The 25,283-nt window shown below is 50.1% G+C and overlaps 1 protein-coding gene across 8 annotated transcripts in view; it reads right to left on the bottom strand.

Annotated features, from left to right (window-relative positions):
• The window catches only part of NSD2 (nuclear receptor binding SET domain protein 2), a 77,363-nt gene that overhangs the window by 48,210 nt on the left and 3,870 nt on the right, over nt 1-25,283 (bottom strand). For all 8 annotated transcript variants that reach the window (XR_004350092.1, XR_004350093.1, XR_004350091.1 and 5 more), the window contains exons 2-3: nt 4,991-5,610; nt 2,529-2,691 (exon numbers count right to left, since the gene is read on the bottom strand). Coding sequence is in view for 4 of the 8 variants with exons in the window: in XM_032633396.1 (XP_032489287.1) it covers nt 2,529-2,691; nt 4,991-5,581 (754 nt within the window). In the remaining 4 variants the exon portion in view is untranslated. The remainder of the gene's footprint in view (nt 1-2,528; nt 2,692-4,990; nt 5,611-25,283) is intronic.

Here is a 25,283-nt window from a genome sequence, read left to right as displayed (position 1 = left end):
TGGCACAGTGGTTGAGTCCGCCTGCCGATGCAGGGGACACAGGTTCATGCCCCGGTCCAGGAAGATCCCACATGCCGTGGAGCGGCTGGGCCCGTGAGCCATGGGCGCTGAGCCTGCGCGTCCAGAGCCTGTGCTCCGCAACAGGGGAGAGGCCACAACAGTGAGAGGCCCGCGTACTGCAAAAAAAAAAAAAAAAAAAAAAAAAAAAAAAAGGACCAGGTTTCTTCTCAGAAACAGCTGGTTCCAGGACTGGGGCAAAGAAAGTTCAAAATGAGCCCGGAGTGTATTTAGTTGGGCGACACGTAAGGAAGTGCTCCAAGACGGATGGAGACGTGTCAGAAGGACACGGCTGAAAGGGATTTCATGGGCTCCCACCGGCCAAATCTGGGACGATTTGCGCATTAAAAAGAGTGAAGACTGTAATACATAAGTAATTTTTTAGGAGGGAGTTCACCTTCACAGAAAAACGCCAGCCCCTTAACCATGAAACGCATGGTAAAAATGAAGAGCTAGCATTCAATAAGCCGATGGATCCTCAGGGAGGATTAAAACCACAGAGCAAGTAAGGCTGTCAGGGAGCCCGGTCCCAAGCACGGCCACTGATGATTCACCAATGACAAGCGGGGCCGTGCCTTCCCACTGGAGAGCTCTTGGCCACCACCTCCTGGGCAGGCGCCGGCTGCACGTGTCCTTCCGCCACCCCTAGGTTCTCACGGGTTCCTCTGACCCTTTGCTTTTCAAAGGTCATCTGAATCCCCTTCCAGCTGCAAGGCCTGCATCCTGGCTCTCTTCCTACTGAGCTGCTTTGCAAATGCACATCGTCAGTCTTCAGAAGTTGATCTGTGATTACAGGGGCTGTGCCTCCCGGCAACCCAAAACCATGCCTAGAGAAGCGCACTGTTGGGCTGCACCCCTCCTTCCAAGTTTGGGCACCTTCCCACAACAACTCCTGCCTGGCCATGCGCCCTGAGTCCGATCACGAGACCAGAGCAGCCTGAGAGAGTGGGGCTGCTCGAGACCGCAGAGGCTGGGAAGGGCACCCTGATTCAGCCTCAGGGTGAACACGAGAGCAGGGGTGCACCCTGGGACCCCTGAAGCCCTGTGGCAGGGACTCCCTGATGCTGGCAAGCTAAGGATGTTAAATGCCCTACACCGAGTCAGAGCCAAAGCCAGCCCACAGGCTCCTCTCCAGCCACCGCCTTCCTGCAGAGTGCATGCGCACGCCTGGGCCTCAGGGCAGGGTCCAACCACCCAGGGGGCGGGAGGCCTGGCGCGTGGGGCTAAGGAGAGGTCCTCTTCATCCCGAACCTGCACCCCCTCAAGCCTGTTTGCCAGGGAGCCACCAGTGTACCCCACTCCCAGCAGCGCTGCCCCAGCGAGAGCTCAGGCCTCCATCCAGAGGCCAAGAGAGGCCACGCACTCACGCTGAGGCCATGCAAGGCCAGCCCACAGCTCCAGCCACCCGCGCTTCTGGGGGGCACAGGTCACTTGGGCACCAACTTGGTCACCTCCAGCTCTGTGTCACCACCTCTCACCTCCCTCAGACCAAATTCAAACTGTAGAGCAACTCTTCAGGAGAATCTCAAAACCACCTGATTTGAGGGGTTTTTTCCCTCCAAAAACACATGAGTTTTTATGTGTTCCATGAACTGTCCAATTATTACTTCAATTAGCATCTGCTCTAATCAATAACATACATTCTTAATATGTTCTTAACTATTCTGTGTACTTATTTATGTCCCCAAGTTTCATGACACCAAAAAGATGGCCATTTCTAGTTTTTTTCCTTCTTCCCACAGACCTAATAAAATAAACTGGGACTTTTTTTTAAACTAAGACTTAGTATAAAATACTAATTCTGAAAATCATGCTGAAGCAGTCGCTGTATATCTAAGTAATAATAAATTATTTATCATAAAACCTGAAAAGCGATACAAGGCAAAGACGGCTTTCTCTTTTAATACTAATTCAATCAGATAAAGTACGCATCTAATTTGGATACAAAAAGAAAAGGCAACGTGTCACGTGTGAATCACTAACTTTAGGCAAAGTTGCAAAACGAACCACAAAAAACTTAACAACCCACCCCACTCCCACCTCCAAGCCGATTCAAACCTTGTTGTACGAATGGCCACTAAGCACATGAAAAGATGCTCAACATCACTGATCACTAGGGAAATGCAAGTCAAAACCACAGGCAGCAGCCTATAGAAAGTAGAGCGGTGGCTGCCAGGGGCTGGGGAGGGGCACTGAGGACCTGCTACTTAACAGGGGCAGAGTTTCAGATTTACCGGATGGAAAGAACTCTGGGGACGGATGGTGGCGGCGGCCGCACTTCATCCCACTCAACTGCGCACTTAAAAATGGTTAAGATGGCACGCTTTATGTTTGTGTATTTTAACACAATAAAAAAGAGAAAGAAAGAACCACAGTAGGGCTGTTTAAGGAAGAGTAATAAAGAAGTTTGGAGATGGAAACAATTAAGTGCAGAAGATAAAGATGGAAAAACAGCCCCCCAAACGCAATACCTTTCAGTTTGGTGTAGCTGTGCAGGAGCGGATCGTCAGAGACCATGCATGGCCACCAGGGGTAACCGGACACCTTGGACCACACCAAATCCCCGACGCTGTACTTCAACAGCTGGTCTTTGTCTCTGCTGCTATTTGGACAGGATTCTTTCTTAGCTGGAATCTGAAAATGAATAACAACAAAAGATACATCTAGTACCTACCCCTAAATCCAGCCTCCTATCCATATTAGACCAAGGATTAGTCAGACAAGAGATTCAACACACACACACACACACAAACCCCTAAAAAGAAGCATGCTTTCCCTCACTGTTTTTCAGGTAACAGCCCTGACATCACTTCATCAAAATCGTTCGTCTCTTGCCCGCAGCTAAAGGACTGCAGGTGTACATTACGAGGATCTCCACATAAATCTATTTCCTTGGCCTGGTGGGTGATCGTTAATGGAGCTTATTCGCAGGCCGGAGAAGAACTGTCATGGAATTCATACCCTGACCCTCCCGCCCCTTCTGAGCCCTCGTCTGACAGTTAACCTGCTGGAGAGAGGAGCCGGGGTGGCGAGGACACGGGGGCTTGGCAGCAAGTCTCAGCCCCACCACCCACCATCCAAGGCCTGGGGCTCTTGGAGTCTCGGTCTCTCCGTCTTAGAGCCCAGGCCAATTAGGAGGCTGAAGGCTGGCAAGAACAACCTCCTCTCCAGGAGGACGAGCCCAGTCAGCTCGACCCCAGGCCTCCCTCTAAGACCGCCACCTACTTGAGCAAATCGCTGAATTTCTTTGGGCCTCAGTTTCCACATCTGTAAACCGAGGAGAACCCCGGTTGTTACACACTTCAGGTGGTGAGGGCTGACACAGAGCTGTCACATTACACGCTTTTGTATATGTGCTGCCAAAGCGAGCACTCCTTACACGCTTTTGAAAAAATGCTGGCTCTCACGTTATTCCACAACATCCCAGTTTTACACTGACGGTATCATCAAAGCCACGTGACAACCCTATCAGGACAAGTATAATATTATCGTCCCCACCCTGAAGAGTCAAATGAGACTCTAAGAGTCAAAATCAGGTGATTTACCCAGGTTTCACCAAAACCAAGTGACAGAGAGCTAGGGATAACTTGCACCAGCCTCTTCCCCCATAAAAGAGTGAGGTTCCCTACATCGTGGGTACTTCAGAAAAACCATTGTATCAGCCCAGGTCACTCAACTAGGCTTTTAAATAATTCACCATTATGCTTACATTAGAGCCCTTGAGCAGTCAAAAGACATTTTTTTAAACCCTCAAAGTTCTTCGTTATTTTAACTATTTCAGGGAAATTTTGGTCCTTTCCCTTCCCACCTGTGGGATTGTAACCAAGATTCCTCAACTATAATGTCACACTAATTATTCCAACCTTAGTGATGATACAACCCAAACTGGTCTCGAGTCCCCTCTCCCCACTCCTGCAAGTGGGCCAGGAGCTTTGGCTGACCAGCGAGCACAGGACGTGTTCCAGACCCTGTTAATCTAGACCATCAGCCCCTCGGTGAACAAGGGCGGCTACAGAGCCCTCCCCAGTTCCTTCTGCCAAGGTCAAGGTTCCCGAGTGTCATTTAAGACTTGGTGGCATAAACCACCACGTTTGTCGTCCTACGTTAGGGGGTCTCCACCCCGGCCTTTGGTGAGTGAACACTCATTCACGCGCACTCAAGTGGTGCACTCTGTCCTGGAACCAAGAACGTGAAGGCCTGAGGCGCAGCCCCAGCCCTCAAGGCAGCGGCCCATCTGCAGGGCCACTGGGGGAGGAGACCTGGGAGTGACGGTGAACCGCGGGGCGGGAAGGTAGGAGCACACCTGCACAGCATGGCCTGCTCCCCTCCTCGGACAGCACAGACTGAGGAGGCCCCCACTCGATCCCCATGCTCCTCCACCAACCAGATTCAGGCTAAAGGGCATCTCTGGAGAGGAGATCCATAAAGACAGGACAGCCTGAAGGTCAAGGGCTTGGGAACGGGCCAGGCCTGGGGTCAGACACTCATTTCATCTTTTTTTTTTTAATTAAAGTTTTTGGTTTTGGATGTGGACCATTTTCTGAAGTCTTTATTGAATTTGTGACACTATTGCTTCTGACTTCTTTTTATGGTTTGGTTTTCCGGCCCTGAGGCATGTGGGATCTTAGCTCCCCAACCAGGGATCGACCCCGAACCCCCGGCATTGGAAGGCAAAGTCTTGACCACTGGACCACCAGGGAAGTCCCCGTGTTTACTCTTTATGCTTAATCTCTAGGCCTCAGCACTGCTCGGCAGGCTGCTGTGAGTGTCTGCCGTTGCCACAGCCAGGGGCCCGAGCTGCAGAGCAGGCCTCGGGGGGCTGAGCCCACCTCCTCCCGCCCCCCGTGCACCACGCATCCTCCGGGGCCCCCCTGTGCCGGGAGCTGGGGCCGCCCTCTACCCCGGCCAGCCAGAACTCCTCACTCGCAGATACCTTTTCGGCCGAGGGGCTCGAGGCCCGGGACGCCAGGGCCGCCTCGGCGAGGCCCCGCCCCAGCAGCAGCTTCGCGCTCCTCTTCCTGGTCCGCCTCGCTTTGCTCGCTGGTCTCTGTCCATCGTCTTCCGACTGGGACACGGTGGCAGCACCATCGCCACATATGGAGGACTCAAAGAGAGGTTTCCCGTTCATGTATGTCTTGGTGATTTTCAGCTTGATCTCTGGAGAGCCATTTTTGACAGGGGTAGTGTCCGGTGGTGTCCCAAGCCCCTTCATCTCCTGGGACTCCAAACGCAATCTGGCATCGTGAGCACCGGGGTCTCCATTAAAGACGCGGGAGGTGAGGTCTTTCAGCCTCTCGGCTGGGATAAAAGGAAGAGCGTCGTGGCCATTGAACTTCTGCACAACTCCCTCCTGCAGACCGGCGGAGAGCTGGGCTTTGCTCAGAAACACGGAGCACTCACGACTCACTTCACAGCTCGGAGTCTTTCCGTTCGTGTTGCCAAGGATCTCCGGTGCCTGCTTCATCTTCACGCACTTTACAACCTTCGGAACAGAAAGAGGACTTTTTTTGATGCTGAATTCCATTCAGCCTAGATGCCTCCGTTCTTAGAGCACTGCAGCATTAGAAAAAGAGAAAGAAAAGAAAGCTATTACATTTCAAACCTAAGATGGGTACGCCAGTGAAGCTCCCTACCAGTCTGCAGAGTTTGGGGGGGCTGAGGCAACTTATGGCGTTTCCTATAATGACTTAGGTCACAGGAGACAGTTCTAATATCACAAAAATGACAGGAATCACAAAGTGATAAAGTGAAAGGAACAGGACTAGTTCCTAACAAGAGTCAAGCAGGGACCGCCACTGATGAGCTGTGTGGCCGTGCCCCCCTTGACCTCAGCCCTCGGAAGCAGAGGTCGCCCCCTGCCCCCTGCCGCAAGGGCAGCGCCCGAGGTGGCCAGCACAAAGCCAGGCCCGGGCAAAGGACAAAAGGGAAGCACTTGAGACACAGCTGAAGAGGACTCCGGGCAGGGGCTCGGGACATACCCGCGATTACCGGTAGGCAAAGCTTCAGCCCAGACGGCCGGGGAAGGTGAGAGCCGGACCTCTACCGCCCCCCCGGCCCTCCCCACCCAGGCCCAAGTTAACTGCCGGGGACAAGCAGCAGGGCAGCAACGTCGAGTGGAGTCAGCTCTCCGGGACTGCACTAGTTGGGCAGCAGGGCCAGGCCATAGCGCACCACCCACAGCGCCCTCCACGGGAGGGCCGCCCGAGGTCCACATGCAGAGGGATCTCCTCCCCACACAGCCGCAGTCCCTCGCTGGGGACGCCCCACGAAGGCGGCTCGGAACAGGGTACTGGCAGGTGCCCACTCCGCTGGGAAGACGTCCCAAGAGTGCACCACGGCCCCAAGGGGGCCAACGGTGAGAGAGCAGGGAGAAGTGGGGCGCCTGGACCGGGAGCCCAAGGACGTAGGTGCTCAGCCACTGTCACCGCCTGGGGGCCGCTGGCTACACCCCCTGGGGAGGGGCCAAGGATGCAGCCCGGGACAACCCTCCCAAGAGCACCTCGGTGGAAAGGGCCCAATCTCCGAGGACGCCAGGCCGGGGCGGGAGCCAGGCAGTGGTGAAGGGTTGGCCCCGGACACCTGGAGCACCCGGCACAAACCAGAGCATTCGGTGTGCCCCACGCGGTGTTTTTTTCAGGTAAATCCGAGTGGGTTCCCAGTCCCGCTTGCATCAGACCAACGGGACAAAAAGAGAAGACAATGACCTAAAGGCACTGGAGAGAGCCCAGAGCAGGGGGCGTGGGGGCGGCTCGGGAACGCACCCAGCAGGCCCGGCACCGGGTGAACAGGGAAAGGAGAGCCTTCGAGGGGGGCCCCCACGCACCGCAGACTCCCCACCGAACCCTGAAGTCCACGCAGCCCAGCTTACAAGACAGCTGAAGCGAGACAGAAACAAACCGCAACACCACTCTGAGGATAAGAAGCAGACTTCCAGGGCTGGCCAGTGGTTAGGACTCTGCGCTCTCACTGCCGGGCCTGGGTTCAACCCCTGGCCCAGGAACTAAGATCCCGCAAGCGCCACAGCAAGGCCAAAAAAAAAAAGTATCAAAACCACAACGAAATGCCACCTCACACACACCCCTGAGGATGACTACCTACTACAAAAAACAGAAAACAGGGCTTCCCTGGTGTGCGCGCGCAGTGGCTGAGGGTCCGCCTGCCGATGCAGGGGACACGGGTCCGTGCCCCGGTCCAGGAAGATCCCACCTGCCGTGGAGCGGCTGAGCCCGTGAGCCATGGCCGCTGAGCCTGCGCGTCCGGAGCCTGTGCTCCGCGACGGGAGAGGCCACGGCAGTGAGAGGCCCGCGTACCACACACACACAAAAAAACAGAAAACAGGTTGGCAAGGATGTGGAGAAATTGGAAACTTCGTGCACATGGGTGGGAATGTAAAATGGTGTGGCTGCCGGAAAATAGCGGGGGGGGGGGAGGGGGCGTTCCCCAAAGAATCAAAAGGACCCAGCAGTTCCATTCTGGATACACACCCCAAAGAACTGAAAGCAGGGACTCACAGAGGTATCTGTACCCAATGTTCACAGCAGCATGTTCACAACAGGCAAAAGGTGGAATCCACACAGTGGAATACGATTCAGCCTTAAAAACGAAGATTCTGACACCTGCTATGACATGGATGAACTCTGAGGACATTACAGCGAGTGCAATAAGCCACTCACAAAATACTGTAAGCCTGCACTGTTACGAGCAGTCAAATCCATAAAGACAGAAAGTAGGATGGGGGGCACCAGGATCTGGGGGAGGGGAGAACAGGGAGGTGGTGTTTTAATGGGGGCAACGTTCCAGATTCGCAAGACGAAAAGAGTTCTGGTGATGGCTGCAACAGCGTGCATGTACTTAATACCACTGCACTTCACACTTAAAAATGGTTAAGATGGTAAATGTTACGTGTATTTTAACACAACTGAAAACAAACGACCACTCTTAAGAACATAACGTGATAAAGAGTGTCTACAGCACATCTTTCACATTATCCAGAATTACTAAATATATGATGAAACAGAGAAACAGCAGAAACCAACCCCGAGACGGCCCAAATATTGAAATTCAGCAGGATTTCAAAGCATCTATTATAACCATGCTCAAGGACATAAAGGAAAATATACTCATAAAATAATAAACTGGAAATGGCAACAGAGAAACAAAAACTATGAAAAAGAGTCAAATGGAAATTCTGTATCTGAAATTTAAAAAAATAAATCATTGCATGGCCTTAAAAGCGTATTAGATATGAGTCAGGAAACTTGAAAATAGATCAGTAAAAATTATCTAAAAAACAGAGTAAAAATTATTAAAAATAAAAAGAAAGAAAAGAAACTGAGCCTCAATGATCTATAGACCAGCATCAAAAGGTCTGGGTTCCCACTCCCACCCAGAAGGAAAGTAGAGGAACAATGACACAGAAAAAATATCTGGGGCGCTTCCCAGGTGGTGCAGTGCTTAAGAATCCGCCTGCCAACGCAGTGGGTGCAGGTTCAAGCCCTGGTCAGGGAACTAAGATCCCACATGCCACGGAGCAACTAAGTCCGCCCGCCGCAACTACAGAGCCCACGCACTCTGGAGCCCACACGCCGCAACCTGAGAGAAGCCTGCATGCTGCAACAAAAGATCCCGCATGCCACAACTAAGACCCAATGCAGCCAAAAATAATATAGAAAATAAATAAAATAAATATTCCTTTTTTTTTTTTTTTTTTTTTTGCGGTACACGGGCCTCTCACTGCTGTGGCCTCTCCCATTGCGGAGCACAGGCTCCGGACGTGCAGGCTCAGCGGCCATGGCTCACGGGCCCAGCCGCTCCGCGGCATGTGGGATCTTCCCAGACTGGGGCACGAACCCGCGTCCCCTGCATCGGCAGGCAGACTCTCAACCACTGCGCCACCAGGGAAGCCCCCAATAAATATTCTTTTTAAAGTCAGTCATTTAAAAGAAAAAAAGAAAAAATATTTGGGAAAAAATAACCAGAAAAACTTCCCAAATTCAGTGAGACATCAATTTACAGGTTCAAGAAGCTCAGCAAATCTCAAGCAGGATGTATATAAAAGAAGCTACACCAGGTGCACATCAGCTGAAATGCCTAGAAACCAAGATGAAGAGAAACCCTGGAAAGCAGTCAGAGGGAAAAAAGACCCGGTACATACAAAACAGTGGTGTGGATGATTATTTACTTCTCATGAGAAACAGAAGCCAGATATGATTTGAGTAATGGGGAAAAAAAACAACAACTGTCCAACCGGAATTTGATATCCAGAAAAAATATCCTTCAGAAGTGATGACAAAATACATTTTAAGAGAAATACAAACTAAGAAATTGTTGCCATCAGATCTTCACTAGGAGAAATGCTAAAGGAAGTTCTTCAGGTTGAAGAGAAATGACACCAGACTGAAACTGGGATCTTTAGGAAGAAATCAAGGGCACCAGAAATGGTGAATATATGAGCAAATATAAAAGACTATTTGTTCCTCTTAGTTTCTTTAAAATTCAAATAATTAAAGCAAAATATATAACACTGGAGTTATAACTTAATAGATGTAATACATATGACAACGGTAGCATGGGGAAGGGAGTAAATCAATCTAGACAGTTGCAAGATTCTTGTATTTTATACCCAGTGGTATATTAACTCCAAGTAGCCTGTGACGAGTTAAGGATGCAAACCGCAGCCCTAGTTAGAGCACAGCTAAGAAAATAATATTAAGAAGTACAGCCAGTAGACAGATAAACAAGACGCTTTAGCTGCCAACAATTAAAGTTTGGGACATTTTACACAAAAATTCAGATTTCTGGCTTCTCTTAAAACATACCCAGGGTCATGGGGTTCAGATCTAACTCCAGGCCTAGGTCCATGGTAATCATGACGTGTATGTGAACCACATTTTCAAGATTGCTTGTTCCTGTTGGAATTTTCAGGTTTCTTTTAAATCTTTGAATATATTAAACATAACCGTTTTAAATATCTGGTCTTTGCAGGCCTGTGTCTACTGTTGTTGCTTTTATTTTCATTCATGGTACCTGTTTCTTCGGGCGTTTGGTCTTTTTTCCCTTCCTAATCTGATTGTGGGCTGCTTACTTTCCAGGATTCCACCCGGGACAACCCTTGAAGGCAGGGGCCCACAGAGAGGGTCCGCCTTCACTTCCAACACGGCACTGCACGCCACTGACCAGTAATTTGATCTTTCTAGGAGTTTTTGGTTTTTTCAATCAAGGTTATACCAATAAACTAGAAAATCTTTCACTTTGTCTAGCATTTCAAGAAAAATATAAAACCTAACCAAGAGGTAGAAAACCTACAGAGCCCACAATAACCACAAAAAAAAAGGCCCAGAGACCTTCACTAGGTTCATGTGATGATCCCTCAACGGCCAATCGTTCTTATATTGGGTAGTGGGGGGGGCAAGCTTCAAAAGCAGAAAAGTGCAAAGAACAACAGGACACACTTGTATACTCACCCCTCCAAAATGACAGTTTTCAGCATGTTGCCACATTTGCTTCATGTCTTTTTGACATGAAAAAAAGAAGACCCCCGCACAATGGCAACTGCAGATGCATGAGCCGAGGACAGGCACAGTGGGCGCACGGCACCCGAGGGCTCCCAGACGGGAGAAGCCAGGCTCACCCCCACAGGCCGCCCACCGCCCACCACACGCCCGCAGCAGCATCCCGGGATTCTGGTTCTCCACGCCCACGTCACCCACCGTGAGCCCCAAGTCCAACAGCGAGAAGCCAAACACAAGCTCCCGCTGCAGCTCCCACCTCCCGCGAGCCTTGCTCAGGGTGAATGAGTAAAACAAAGGTGACATCTGCCTTTCAGGAACCCTAAGTTCCACTTACTCTCCCCATCGCCAGTTGACTACGCATCCTTCCAGTCTACGGGATGTACCCAGGAACAGAGAGCTGCTGTATGGGGTCTGCATGCCAAGCAGCAACGCTACCCCACTGGACTTGTGCTCTGCGATTTCATCAATCAACACAGCTTGATCTCCCCCATGTTGACGTAAACAAGTGTAGCTCAGTCTTTCCGACTGCTGTGTATTATTCATCACATAAAAACAGCATTCCTATTGTTTAAATTATTCCAGAACATGGAAAATGATGGAGAGTTTCCCAAACATTATATAAGGCTAGCATAACTCTCATACCAAAACCAGAAAAATGAGTACAGAAAAGAACTACAGTCCAAGATCAGTAGAGTATGATTGTAAAAAAAAAAAAATTACAAAATAGAAATAAATCAAACCCAGTCATTACCATATTAAAATAAGATATCACAGCTAAAGAGGGTGTATCCAAAAATGCTGATTCAACATTAGGGACTCTATTAACATTCCGTCACCATTTTAACACATTTCAGAAGATTTCTGGTGAAGGTAGCCAAATTATTATTTCTTTAACAAAAAAAAGTTAGCTACATCACTTAACTGAAAACAGGAAAGGGCAAAATCTCCAGGTCCAGAGGTGAGGAGGGAAGAGCAATCAGCCTTACAGGGCCCGGCCTGCCCGGGCTCCCACACAGCTGCAGCGGTCGGAGGACGTGGGGAGCTGCAGGGCCCCGGGCAGAGTGTGGAGGCCACTCTAGGGCTGGAATCTGGCCCTACCACCTTCCAGCTGTGGCAAGTGACCACACCCTCTCACCCAGCCTCCAGCTCACAGGCATCACCCGAAGCAGACCAGAGTGTCAGCTGCGACAGCGCTGTCACCTGAGCCGCACCTCCAGCCAGCCCAGGGCTGGGCCCTCAGCAAGCACCCACCAGAGACCACTGGGGAGACAGAATCACCCTCGAGAGCTCTGCCTCAGAGGCTGTGGTGCCCCAAATCCTGAGCCAGGAAACATACGTAAAAATGGGTCTAGCATGAGTCACGCTGGTAGAGCCCTGCAAAGGCAACTGGGAAACTGCTCAGGGGCGGTTCTGCACACAGCCCTCCCGCAAGACCTACTGTGAAGGCACGGTAATTAAGGCAGCCACTCCACACCTGTCAGAACGGCCAGGCTCCACAACACTGACAGCGCCACGTGCTGGCGAACCCTCATCACTGCCGGTGGGAACGCCGAATGGTGCAGCCACAATGGAAAGACAGGTTGGTAGTTTCTCACAAAACTAAACATACTCTTACCATACGATTCAGCAATCCCACTCCTTGGTATTTACCCAAGGAAGCGGAAAACTTATGTCCACACAAAAACCTGCACACAGAGGTTTATAGCAGTTTCATTCATAATTGCCAAAACCTGGAAGCAACCAAGCTGTCCTTCAGCAGATGAATGAATTGATAAACTGTGGTACCTCCAGATAATGGAATATTGTTCAGCCTTAAAAAGGAATGAAGTATTGAGACATACTACAACATGGATGAACTTTGAATACATTATGCTAAGTAAAAGAATCTGGTCACAAAAGGACAAATGTGTATCATTCCACTTTTTTTCTTTTTGGCCTCACCACATGGCATGCGGGACCCTAGTTCCCTGACCAGGGGTTGAACCCACGCCCTCGGTAATGAAAGTGTGGAGTCCTAACCACTGGACCACCAGAGAACTCCCTGATTCCACTTATATGAGATCCCAAGAGTAATCAAATTTATAGAGACCGAAAGTAGAAAGGTAGCTGCAAGGGAATGGGGAGGAGAGGATGAAGAGTTAAGTGTTTAATGGGGAGTTTCAGTTTCACAAGATGAAGAAATTCTGGAGTGGATGGTGGTGATGGCTGCCCAATAATGTGAACGTACTTAATGCCACTGAACTGTACACTTAAAAATGGTCGCAATGGTGGTTTTTCGTCATGTATATGTTATCACACATACACACACGCAAAGAATACTCTGCCCTCAGGGAGTTTACATTCCAGTGGAGTTCCAGGAGAGAGGAGGGAGGATGGGGTAAGGTAATTTTCAAAGGGATAATAATCGAAATTTTCCAGAGATGAAAGGAAACTCAAGTATCCAGATTTAAAAGGGTACCCAGGGTTCTGAGCAAGATAAATAAAAGCAAATCAATACCTCAACACATCATTTCTGAAACCACATAACATGAAGGATAAAAAGAAAACCTTAAAACCTAAGTACCCATAAAGAATAAGTTAATTCACAGACTTCAGCATGAGAAAAGAAACAGAAACACAGACCTTTGTGCAGCCTCAACAGACAGGAGTAGATGACGGAGCCTCTCTAAAGTGTTAAGGGAAAAAATAATTTCTCATCTAAATTATCACTGAACATGAGGCAAAATGTATTTTCAGACATGCAAAAACTAAGGGAGTTTAATATACATATCGCTTTCACAAATGAAATGCTAAAAGAGGTACTAGAGCAAGGATATAAACCCAGAAGGAGCACAGGGGAGAGTGGTAATTCTAAAACCATTTTTATATTTAAAAAGAACGTGAGGCCTCCTTTCTCACATTTACCTACACTCCGTGCAGAAACCCCAATTAAAATGACAGTAAGGAATTTCAAAGGAAGGGTAAACCCGCAAGGGCAAAGACAACAGAGGAATGAGTTAGAGACGCCAAACGCCAACAATGGGGAAGCCGACGGGAAGAGTCGCTCAGCGAGAGGCACGCTGCTGCAGGAGTAAGGCCCGTGGCTCGGGGCTCCTCTTGCCCACAAAGCCTTTCCCTTTTAAAATGTCTAAAATGACAAAAGGTGGGGGCTCCTTGGTGGCGCAGGGGTTAAGAATTCACCTGCCAATGCAGGGAACACGGGTTCGAGCACTGGTCCAGGAAGATCCCACATGCCGCAGAGCAACTAAGCCCGTGTGCCACAAATACTGAGCCTGCGCTCTAGAGCCCGTGTGCCGCAACTACTGAGCCCGCGTGCCACAACTACTGAAGCCCATGCGCCTAGAGCCCGTGCTCTGCAACAAGAGACGCCACCGCAATGAGAAGCCCGCACACGGCAACAAAGAGTAGCCCCCGCTTGACACAACCAGAGGAAACCCGCACGCAGCAACAAAGACCCAACACAGCCAAAAATAAATAAATAAATTTTTAAAAAACGACCCAATGCAACCAAAGAGAAATAAATAAATATTTTTTAAAAACTAAAGGTGGAAAAAAAAAAAAAAACTAAAGGTGGGGCTTCCCTAGTGGCACAGAGGTTAAGAGTCCGCCTGCCAGTGCACAGGACGCAGGTTCGAGCCCTGGTCCAGGGAGATCCCACATGCCACGGAGCTAAGCCTGTGTGCCACAACTACTGAACCTGCGCTCTAGAGCCTGCGAGCCACAACTATGGAGCCCATGTGCCACAACTACTGAAGCCCATGTGCCTAGAGCCCGTGCTCCACAACAAGAGACGTCACCGCAATGAGAAGCCCGCGCACGGCAACAAAGAGTAGCCCCCACTCGCCACGACTAGAGAAAGCCTGTGTGCAGCAACAAAGACCCAAAGCAGCCAAAAATGAATACATTAATTAATTGATTTTTTAAAAATAAATAAATATAACAAAATGTAACATACAATCATTGTGCAAAGGAAAGAAAACACTGACACTGACACACTAAAAGTGAGAAATGAACATGTGGAAGTTAAAACAGAAAGTAACAGCTCAGAGTTATCAGTGGTTTTCCAAGGGGAGCAGGAACAGGGTGGGGAGAGCCGGCATCATCGTGCTCCTTCCTGTCATAGGCCTTAAGAACTATATAATTAATCCCTTACATCTCACAGGCCTCCTACAACACGAGCTGACACGGTAAGTGGCTGGGGGGGCTAGGCAGCCCCTGCAGGGCCACATGGAACAGAGGAGGGGTCTCCAACATAACGGGAAAGGCACCACTCTGAAAAGAAGGGAAAGGTGACCTGAATGACAACACTCAGCACTGAAAACTAGTCAATGAGCACAGGCCCTGTCCCAACACTTGGAGACAGAGCAGTAAACAAAGCGTGTACCTTATTCTTGTGGAGCTAATATTCCAGAGGGGAGAGACAGAGATTTAAAAATACAGATATAACATTAGGGAAAGAGGAAGGAGAAAGATGGGGCGGAGGATGGAAAAGTGGCAGGAAGAGTCACTGGAGCAACCCTCAAGCTCCTTTCCCCGGGGCTCCGACCTCGGGCACACGGGGCCCCACTCTCTCGGCTGCTCAGAAATCCAGCTGCAGCCCGCTGAGTCCATTCTGTGAATCTGAGCAGAGTCATCAGGGAGAAGCCTCAATGCCGGACAGCAGGAAGCGCTTCAGGACGTCCCCCAGAGCCCAGCCAGGACAGGGACCAAGCTCCAGTCCTTCTTCTGGAGACAGAAGAGAGACTTAGATGGAAAAGTCAAGTTTGCAAGTATGGTTAAAACACACACACACATTTCCTAACATCCCCTTTGTTTCCAACATTTCACACTAATCTACCTGGAATAGATCTTGGTCCCACCTTCACTGAATGATGACAGGACCTCCAGTCTTACAGCAAAGAGCTCTCTGTAAAGAACAATGAGATCAGTACAGAGTCTGCTACAGAACAGGGGCTGAGGGCAGTGACGGCTCCATTACTCCGTAAGAACTCTCTACTGAGAAGATTTATTTTATGGAATTTAGAATTGACTCACAGCAGAAGTCTTGCTTCTTCTGCAGAAATGCACCTATGACAGTAAAGACTTTATAACTGACCTATTCCTTGTTTTGTTTTGTTTTCACTGCAAAGAAGCTTGGAACCACAGACGAGCTCAAGGTCAGCCTTGGGCCCACCACCTGTGTGCCTCTCTCCCCACGGCCCCAACCTTAACCTTGTGGCGATGCGTGAGTTGCTGTCTTCCGACTCCATGCCTGCCTGTCCTCTCTGTCTTCCCAGTGTAATATGACAAATCTCTGGCCCTTACACACCGCCAGGGTACGGAAGGTGGTGCAGCTGCAGCGGGACAATCGAGAAGTTCCTTAGCTGCCATGTGACCCAGCGATTCCACTCCTAGGATCTACCCAAGACAGAACTGAAAACATGTTCACACAAAAACTTGTGCAAGAATTTTCACTAAATTATTCAAAAAAACAACCCAATGTCCAACAACTGATAAACAGATAAAAGAAGAAGTGATCTGGACTTCCCTGATGGTCCAGTGGTTAGGACTCCACACTTCTACCGCCAGGGGGCCCAGGTTCAATCCCTGGTCGGGGAACTAAGATGCCACATGCCGCACGGCAGGGAAAAAAAAGAAGTGTGATCTATCCATACAGTGGGATATTCAGTCATAAAAATGAATGAAGTAGGCTTCCCTGGTGGCGCAGCGGTTAAGAATCTGCCTGCCAATGCCGGGGACACAAGTTTGAGCCCTGGTCCGGGAAGATCCCACATGCCTCGGAGCAACTAAGCCCGTGCGCCACAGCTACTGAGCCTGCGCTCTAGAGCCCGTGAGCCAAAACTACTCAGCCCGCGTGCCTAGAGCCCGTGCTCCACCGCAAGAGAAGACACTGCAATGAGAAGCCCACGCACCGCAACAAAGAGTAGCCCCTGCTCGCCACAACTAGAGAAAGCCCGTGCATAGCAACGAAGACCCAATGTAGCAAAAAATTAAAATTTTTTTTTAAATGAATGAAGTATGGAGACATGATACGACACGGATGAACCTTGAGAACACTGTGCTGAGAGAAAAGAGCCGGTCACAAAAGGCCACATACTACGTGATTCTATTCATGTAAAATGTCTAGAATAGGCAAATCTGGAGACAAGGTAGAATGGTGGTTGCCAGGGGCTGGGGAACAAGGGGAAATGGGGAGTGACTGCCCAATAGGCAGCAGGCTTCTCACTGAAATGACGAAAATATTCGGGAATTGGATAGTGGTGATGGTTGCATTAACACTGAGAATGTACTACAGAACCAATGAATTATATACTTTAAAATAGTTTAATTGATGAATTTTAGGTTAATCTTATCTCAGTTTGTAACCTATCAAATCTTCTGTTGAATAGGAAAGGTATTAAACATATTAAGTTGTATCATTCACATGTCTGTAATGTATTTTCCTATTCTAATTCTAATACATGCCTAATGCATAACGATAAGTCACTGCACATAGCAGGGGCATGTGCTGCACACACCGGGAACCCTAAGTCAAAAGAACTGGATCGAAGTCCACATAACGCGCAGTCCCTGACCCACCCCACCCACAGCCTGGCAACCAGCCCCACCCCAGCAGGAGAAGAACCGGAGTGTAGTCTAAGGACAGGGCACACCGGAGGGGGCGCTCAAGGCAGTGAACTACAAGACACAGCCAGCACAAGGACACTTGCCAAGATCTAGGGAAGACACCTGCTGATACTGACGGTGGGTCCTGACCAACTGGCCCTCAGTGAAGCCTCCACCCAGGAACTGCCGTCAGCTCCCAGACCTCCGTCTCAACAGTGGGCCGGCAGTCGAAGGCCATCAGACGTGTGAGGAAAACTTACCATGAGAGATAAGAATTTAAAAGCAGGGACTTCCCTGGTGGTCTAGTGGTTAACAATCCACCTTCCAATGCAGGGGACGCAGGTTCGATCCCTGGTTGGGGAACTAAGATCCCACATGTCACAGGGCAACTAAGCCCGTGCACCACAACTACTGAGCCCACGTGCCGCAAGAAGAAGATCTCGCATACCGCAACTAAGACCCGACGCAGCAAAATAAATAAATATTAAAAAAAGAAAAAGATGTTGCAAGAAGAAAGGCAACTGGAAATTCTAAAAAATAAAATAAAGATGGCCAAAATTTTATTGTAATTCCCCCACCAAGAGATAAAATCTATTTCTCCACATTCTTGATTCTGGCCTGGGCCTGTGACTGCTCCCACCAACTGAATATGGCAAAAGTGATGCCAGACCAGAGCCAGCCTCGCCTTTAAAAGGACTGGCAGGGCTTCCCTGGTGGCACAGTGGTTGAGAGTCCGCCTGCCGATGCAGGGGACACGGGTTCATGCCCTGGTCCGGGAGGATCCTGCATGCCGCGGAGCGGCTGGGCCCGTGAGCCATGGCCGCTGGGCCTGTGTGTCCGGAGCCTGTGCTCCGCAACGGGAGAGGCCACAGCAGTGAGAGGCCCGCGTACCGCAAAAAGAAATTAAAAAAAAAGGACTGGCAGACAGGGAGTTCCCTGATGGCCTAGTGGTTAGGATTCCAGGCTTTCACTGCCATGGCCCAGGTTCAATCCCTGGTCGGGGAGCTGAGATCCCACAAGCTGCACGGTACGGCCTAAAAGTAAAAAAATAAAAATAAGAAAAAAATAAAAGGACTGGCAACTTCACTTCCTCCTTCAGGAACCAGCCACCACGCTATGAGGAGGCCCAAGCAGCCTCACAGGAGGCCTATGTTGGGGAGAACGGTGGACCGTGGCCAACAGCCAATTCCAACACACAGCCACAGCAATGAAACAAACTGACACCACAAGAGCAGAAACAAGCTAACCCTGGCATACAACGTCCAAACTGCAAAACTGTAAACAAATAAATGTTGTTGTGCTTTCAGCCACTAAGTTCTGGAATAGCTTATCAGGGAGGAATAGATAACCCAGACACCACAATATTGGGAAGAACTGGGGAAGGGGAAGTGGGAGGCCAGCGGGAAAGAAAGCTAAATCCTTATCTCCTGTACATAGAACTTAACACATAACATATAAACCACAAAGTTCTCAACTCAGCAAAATTAGAAAGTTATTTTTTTTAAGTACAGATAGATACCACAAGAAACAGCTGGAAGAGCAGAGCAGTTGTCTCCTTGGAATAGTTACCCAGACTGTTACCATTTGATATGACCCTCGCAGAGGAAACTGTCTTTAGGGCACCTGGTTCCGTCTGATCAATGAAAGGTAAACTGGAAATACACCTAAACATTTGGTTGGTAAGACTGCAGTTATCACAGATTTTCCATAAAATGTACTTTCTGATTATAAAATTAATAATGATTAAGCTTTCTATTTTGCCTTGATGATGTATCAAGAAACTGCACATCCTTGAAAATAAGATTTCCTATAAACTCTAGGCTGGAATTCACAACTCAGTTTCTACTACATCATTCCCATGCTGGGAACTCACAAAGGGAGGAGAGAGGTGAGAAGGTGCCAGGATCTGGGCACCAGCTGAAGGACCAGCTCTGAGACCTCCAGCCAATAGCAGAGAACAAGAGAAGCAGTTGGTACAGACCCAGGGAAGCAGCAATGGCTTCTAGGAGACAAGCCCACAACGAGGGCACAGCCAAGAACAGGGGCCAGGCTCCACCCAAACACCCAGGGTGCTGTGCCCGGCCCCAAGGAGTTACCTTGGAGTCCTCGAGAGGTAGAGCTGTAAAGCCAGGGCAAGGTCCTATGGAAACACGTTTCATTCCTAGTGGGCCATCAAGACACAGATTTCCTCTATCTCAGAGGTCTACCAACCTACAAAAATGAACAGGGCCCCTCTCCAAAGGAAGCAGAGAGGGTAATTACCTATGATGTGCTCTGACCCTTTGCTGATATAACTGCTAATTCACAGAAATCCCTAAAGCAGCCAAGAGCATACTGGCATCTGAGAAATGCACACAAGCTTAGCCTCCACGTTGGACAAACAAGAACCACCAATATTTTTTTCGAAGAAGTTGAATTTTAAGAAATAAATACTTTTTTATATAGATTTCAGAACTCAACAAAAAGAATCCAATAAGCTGTTAACGTGATGCTCGATCCCACTCGTCTTCCACAAATAAGGTACACAACTTCAGATGCAGAGCAAAAGGGAGAAAACCCCAACACGCACCGTCCTCCACGCCTCCCCAGCAGCTCTCCTCCTGCGCGGTGCCGCTCCCCGAAACAAGCCTTCCTTCCTCACCTGAGGAAGAGGAAGCAGCCTGAAGTCCGCCAGCTCCTCCCCATGCTCAGGCCAGCTCCCGCCTCCCCCCGCCCCAGAAGGAATCCAGCAGCTGAGAAGCCAGGGGCCTGGGGCAGGGCCCAGCCCCCGGGTCACAAGGACGGACCACACACCCCTCCGCGTCACACGCAGGCCTGGAGCGGGCTGTCTGCTCCCCGACACGGCACAGGGGCGGCCGCGGCGCCGACACGCGGGCCAGTCCAGGCGGCGGAGCGCGGGCAGGAGCCGCGCAGTCCTGGGGGCACCGCCAGGAGCAAGAGCTTCCACTCGAGTGGGGGCAGGTGGGGGACAGCAAGACGGGGGGTCAGGAGAGCAGAAAGGGCACGATGCCAAGTGGGGCGATCAACGTGAGAACTGATGTGTGAGTCAAGGACTCAATGAGAGTTTAATTCCTCAATAGGCTTTTCCTTGCTCCCGAACCTCGAAACCCAAGTAAATGTAACGCTTACAAAAATACTGTCTAGACAGTGAGTGGCGCTTCTACCTGTCTGCTTTCGTCAGACAAAACTCAGGGCCGTCACCGACACCCTCCCTACGCCGTCCCTCCCCCCCAGCCCACAGGCCTCAGCCCTTTTCCTGCAGAGCTCTTGCCCCGGCTGATCTGACGAGGCTGGCTCTCCTGTCACAGCCAGAAGCCCGTCGCTGGCGGGCCACCTCCACCTTGCACCAGCACCACAGGCCCCGAGCCGGCTGACCAGCCAGCAGCCCCGAGGCAGCAGCGCTCCACTCCGCGGGCATCGGAGGCCACCGGCCCCACCCCAGAGCTTAGGACTCAGTAGGTCTAGGGTGGGCCCCAATACGCGTGTCTAAGAAGTTCCCAGGTGACAGATGCTGTCAGTCTGGGGACCACTGAGAACCCCTGGACTAGGTTACGGGGCCGCAACCTGGCTCAACCCAGAGGTTTCCCTCGTGCTCATAGCGCGTATCATGCGCTTCCACAGTGAGAAGGAAACAAGGGACATCGTGGAAGCACGCGACTCTCAGAGCGCCCAGTCAGAGATGACGCGGCCCTGTTCACTGTCCAAAGCAAATCACGTGGCCACGCCAAATTTCAATGGGGCAGAGCTGTTCAGTCCTACAAGGCACCCAAAGCAGGGACAGCTGGAAAGATTCTAACCCGAACACACAGTGAGCACAGGCCGGTCTCCTGCACCCTCTTCCCTCTCCGGAATCCTCCCACCACCAACTTAGAGAGGACTCCAAGAAACGCACTTCCCAAAGCAAACAGATTCATGTCCGTCTCCCTCTCCCTCTCCCTCTCCCTCTCCCTGTCACACACACACACACACACACACACACACACACACCCGCTTAAAACCCTCAAAGGCCTCACATTGCTCTCTGGATGAAAAGCCTTACTACAGCCTCAGAGAGCCTGCCCACCACTGCAGCCCGGGTCTACACATAGCTCCCTCACCCTCTGCTCCAGCCTCGTCAGCCTTCTGTCCACTCCCGTCACAGGCTCTCTGCACTGCCTGCTCCCTTATCTAGAACAGTCACACCACCCTTACCAAGCCCACCCTCTACCAAGGCCTCTTCTGCTCTCTGCTCCAGCCTCAGTCCCATCAGGAAGTCCTTCCTGACACCCAACCCACAGTTAGGCATAATCTCCTTATAGATGTACTAAATGTACCCAACCTCTCCTTCGTGACTTTTCTTCCTTCATCAGGGAGAATTCTGAACACACATAAAGGTAGAGAGAACAAGCAGGGCCCATGTACCGCACCACCATCACCCCACACCAGCCCTGATCCAGCCACACCCTCACGGCTCCCTTTCCACAGAACTGTGAAGCCAATCGCAGATGGTGTATCATTTCTTTGATAAATTCTGTATGCATGCCTACAAGGTACAAATTCTTTTCTTAAACAAAACCAAACCACTATGGCAGCTAAAAAAAAAAAAAGAATTCCTTAACGACAAATTGAGTCAGTGTTCCAATTTCTAATTGTCCCAAATATCATAAACAGTGTTTAGTCACATCTCTAACTAACTGGCCCGTCTTGGATGCACATAAGCCCTCCGCAGTGCAATCAGCCTCTTATCCACAACCCCCTTCTTTTTCCTTGTGGAAGAGACCTGGTCACTGGTCCTGCAGGTTCCCACGTTCTGAGTTCCACCAGTGGCAATCCCACAGTGTAGTTTAATGTGTTCCTTTCCCCACGCCCATATTTCCTATTAATTGCTTGTGGGAGGTAAAGGGCTGATCAGTTTCAGGTTCAGTTATTTAGCAAGACTATTTCACAGGTTTTTCTTTTTATTATTTTTTTAAATTTATTTATTTATTTATTTATTTATTTATTTATTTATTTATGGCTGTGTTGGGTCTTCGCTGCTGCACGCGGGCTTTTTCCACTTGCGGCGAGCAGGGCTAGTCTTCGTTGTGGTGTGCAGGCTTCTCATTTTGGTGGAGCACGGGCTCTAGGCGTGCAGGCTTCAGTAGTTGTGGCTCGCGGGCTCTAGAGCACAGGCTCAGTACTTGTGGCGCACGGGCTTAGCTGCTCTGCAGCATGTGGGATCTTCCCGGACCAGGGATCGAACCCATGTCCCCTGTTACAGGTTTTTCAAAGACGCAATCTTTTGTCCACTGTTTCTCCTGTTTCATCCCTCTCACAGGTCTGTCAAGTCCATGAGACCAAGGACATGGGTGTTTTGGCTCATCACTGGAACACAGCTAATTTCTTAATTCTCAGTGAATGAAGAAATGTCGCCAGAAGTACACTGCCATACTAACTAACAAAATACACTGGCCCACCCTCCTATTTATATAGAGACAGCACAGACAGTCTTATGTGCAACATGCTGCCATGACAGGGCCTGGTGCTCAGAGGAACAACCAACCTGGGAACAGAAAACCAAACACACCTAGTGCCATGGGCGCAGCATTGGCAACACTAGAGGAAACAAATGAAGGCGGAGCTGTAAGAGCAGCTCAGCAAGGCCAACCGGGACGCCTTAGGAAGGAGCCACAGCAATGCAAGGACCGTGAGATGGAGCACAGCTCATCCCCGAGGGGAAGCAGCATGACGATGAGATCTCAGAGCAGCTACAAGGGGCCAGGGAGCAAAGATGCTAGAAAACACAAAGGGGCCACACGCCACACTCAAGACCTAAGGCTTCCTCTTCTGGGTGAACAGGAAGGCACAAGAGACACATTTTCAGCTGGTAGGTGACATCAGTTTCTTTTTGGAAGGAACCAAGGTAGATCAGAAACGAGGCCCACCTTCAGTTTCACTAGTTCACAGGGAGATAAAAATGGTGCCCTCTCCACCCAATCTTTCAAATTGTGAATATTAGGATCACCTGGGCCAACCCTCCCCTCTTTTTAAATTTTATTTCATTTATTTATTTTTTGGAGGTGTTCGGTCTTCCCAGCTGCGCACGGGCTTCTCATTGTGGTGGCTTCTCCTGTGGCGGAGCACGGGCTCCAGGCACACGGGCTTCAGTAGTTGTGGCACGTGGGCTCAGTAGTTGTGGCTCTTGAGCTCTAGAGCACAGACTCAGTAGTTGTGGCGCACGGGCTTAGTTGCTCCTTGGCGTGTGGGATCTTCCCGGACCAGGGGTCGAACCCATGTGTCCTGCATTGGCAGGAGGACTCATAACCACTGTGCCACCAGGAAGTCCCCAACCCTCCCCTCTTATTCTGAGCCCCCATGCTGAACCCCAGCCCATCAATGCCACTACAGCCCTCTCTCCTGCATCTGCCCACTCCTCCTACCCCACCTCCTGTGCCTGGGTAAGGCCACCGTTCTCTAGCAGTGGTCTACGAGCCTCCTCTCTGACCTCTCTCACCTGCCCATGGCCCTCCACCTTGCCAACCTCACACTAGGGCAAGCACACCTACGCCAATCCCCTTTATCCACACCACTTCTTATACGTGAGCCAGCACACAAGGGGCTGAGAGTCTGTTCATGCAAGCAGTCACTCAACGTCTGACAGTCATTAGGGTACTGTCCTACGCACTGGGGGTATCACAGTAAGCAGAGCCGAAAGGAGAAAAATCTCCACCCTTATAGACATCTTGATGCAGTCAGGCAGGCAGACAAATAAGGAAAACACCCAGAATGTCAGAGGATAAGAGTCATGGAAAAGAAGCTACGGCAGATGGGCAGAGCCAGACAGCAAGAGGGTGTCTGAAATCAGTGGTCAGGGACGGTGCCTGAGAAGGGGAGGTTTGAGCAAAGACCTAAAGGCAGGTAGAGAGGAAGCCAGGTAGGTGTCCAAGTAGAAGGAATAGCAGGTACAGCAGCACGGATGCAGTACTTGAGGCAAGCCAGAGGCCAGAATGGCTACAGCAGAGTGAGAATGCAGTGCACAAAGGCGAGCGAAGCACAAAGTGTTCAAGACATACCTACAAGGGCTCCCAAGACTGGCAGGGAGTCTGGGGTCATTTTCTAGGAGTGAGGTGCAAGCTGAGAGCTGAATGAGAAGAAATTAATACGAAAAGCCAGCTGTGCCCACACATGCACTGAAGTGTAAGTGTGTGTATGGGGGTCACAGGGGAGAGCAGGGGCAAAAACTGACCATGCCAAGGCCCAAGGAAAAAGCATGGCAGCAACAGATGGGCTGAAGAGGTCAGGTGAGATCAAAATAAGAAGTGCAGGGGACTTCCCTCGTGGTGCAGTGGTTAAGAATCCGCCTGCCAATGCAGGGGACATGGGTTCAATCCCACATGCTGCAGAGCAACTAAGCCCAGGCACCACAACTACTGAGCCTGTGCTCTAGAGCTCACGAGCCACAACTGCTGAAGCCTGTGCACCCCAGAGCCCGTGCTCCACAACAAGAGAAGCCATCACAATGAGAAGCCCACGCACCGCAATGAAGAGCAGCCCCCGTTCACTGCAACTAGAGAAAGCTCGCGCGCAACAACGAAGACCCAACACAGCCAAAAATAAAAAATATAATAAAATTAAAAAAAAAAAACATAATCTTAAAAAAAAAAAAAAAGAAGTGCAGTGAGGGAATTCCCACCATCGTCCAGTGGTTAAGACGCCACGCTTTCACTGCCGAGGGCCCAGGTTCAATCCCTGGTCAGAAAACTGAGATGCAGCGAGCTGCGCGGCATGGCCAGAAAAGAAAAAAAAAAAAGTGCAGTGAGAGGCAGAAAACCCAGTGAGAGATTGGTCTTGAACCCCAAAGGGCACTGGAGCTCCTGGAGAAGGGGCCTCACATGATCACACGTGCGTTTTAGACAGACTAGGCAGGGTGTGGAGAGCTGAGCAAGGGTCGCACAACTGGAGTCAGAGACATGCTTTCTGATCTGTCCACCTATGTAACCAGCAGCACAGCCCAAGGGAAAAACTCACCAAGATGTGAAAACTGCTGACATAAACATACCCTTGACAGCATGACACACTTCATCCAGATCATCAATTCTTTCTATGACAACCCAGTCAACTTAAAAATTGAGCTCCCAGGACTTCCCTGTG

This window comes from Phocoena sinus, chromosome 5 (assembly GCF_008692025.1).
Source record: "Phocoena sinus isolate mPhoSin1 chromosome 5, mPhoSin1.pri, whole genome shotgun sequence".
NCBI lineage: Eukaryota > Metazoa > Chordata > Mammalia > Artiodactyla > Phocoenidae > Phocoena > Phocoena sinus.
This window is presented reverse-complemented; position numbering and strand designations above follow the sequence as displayed.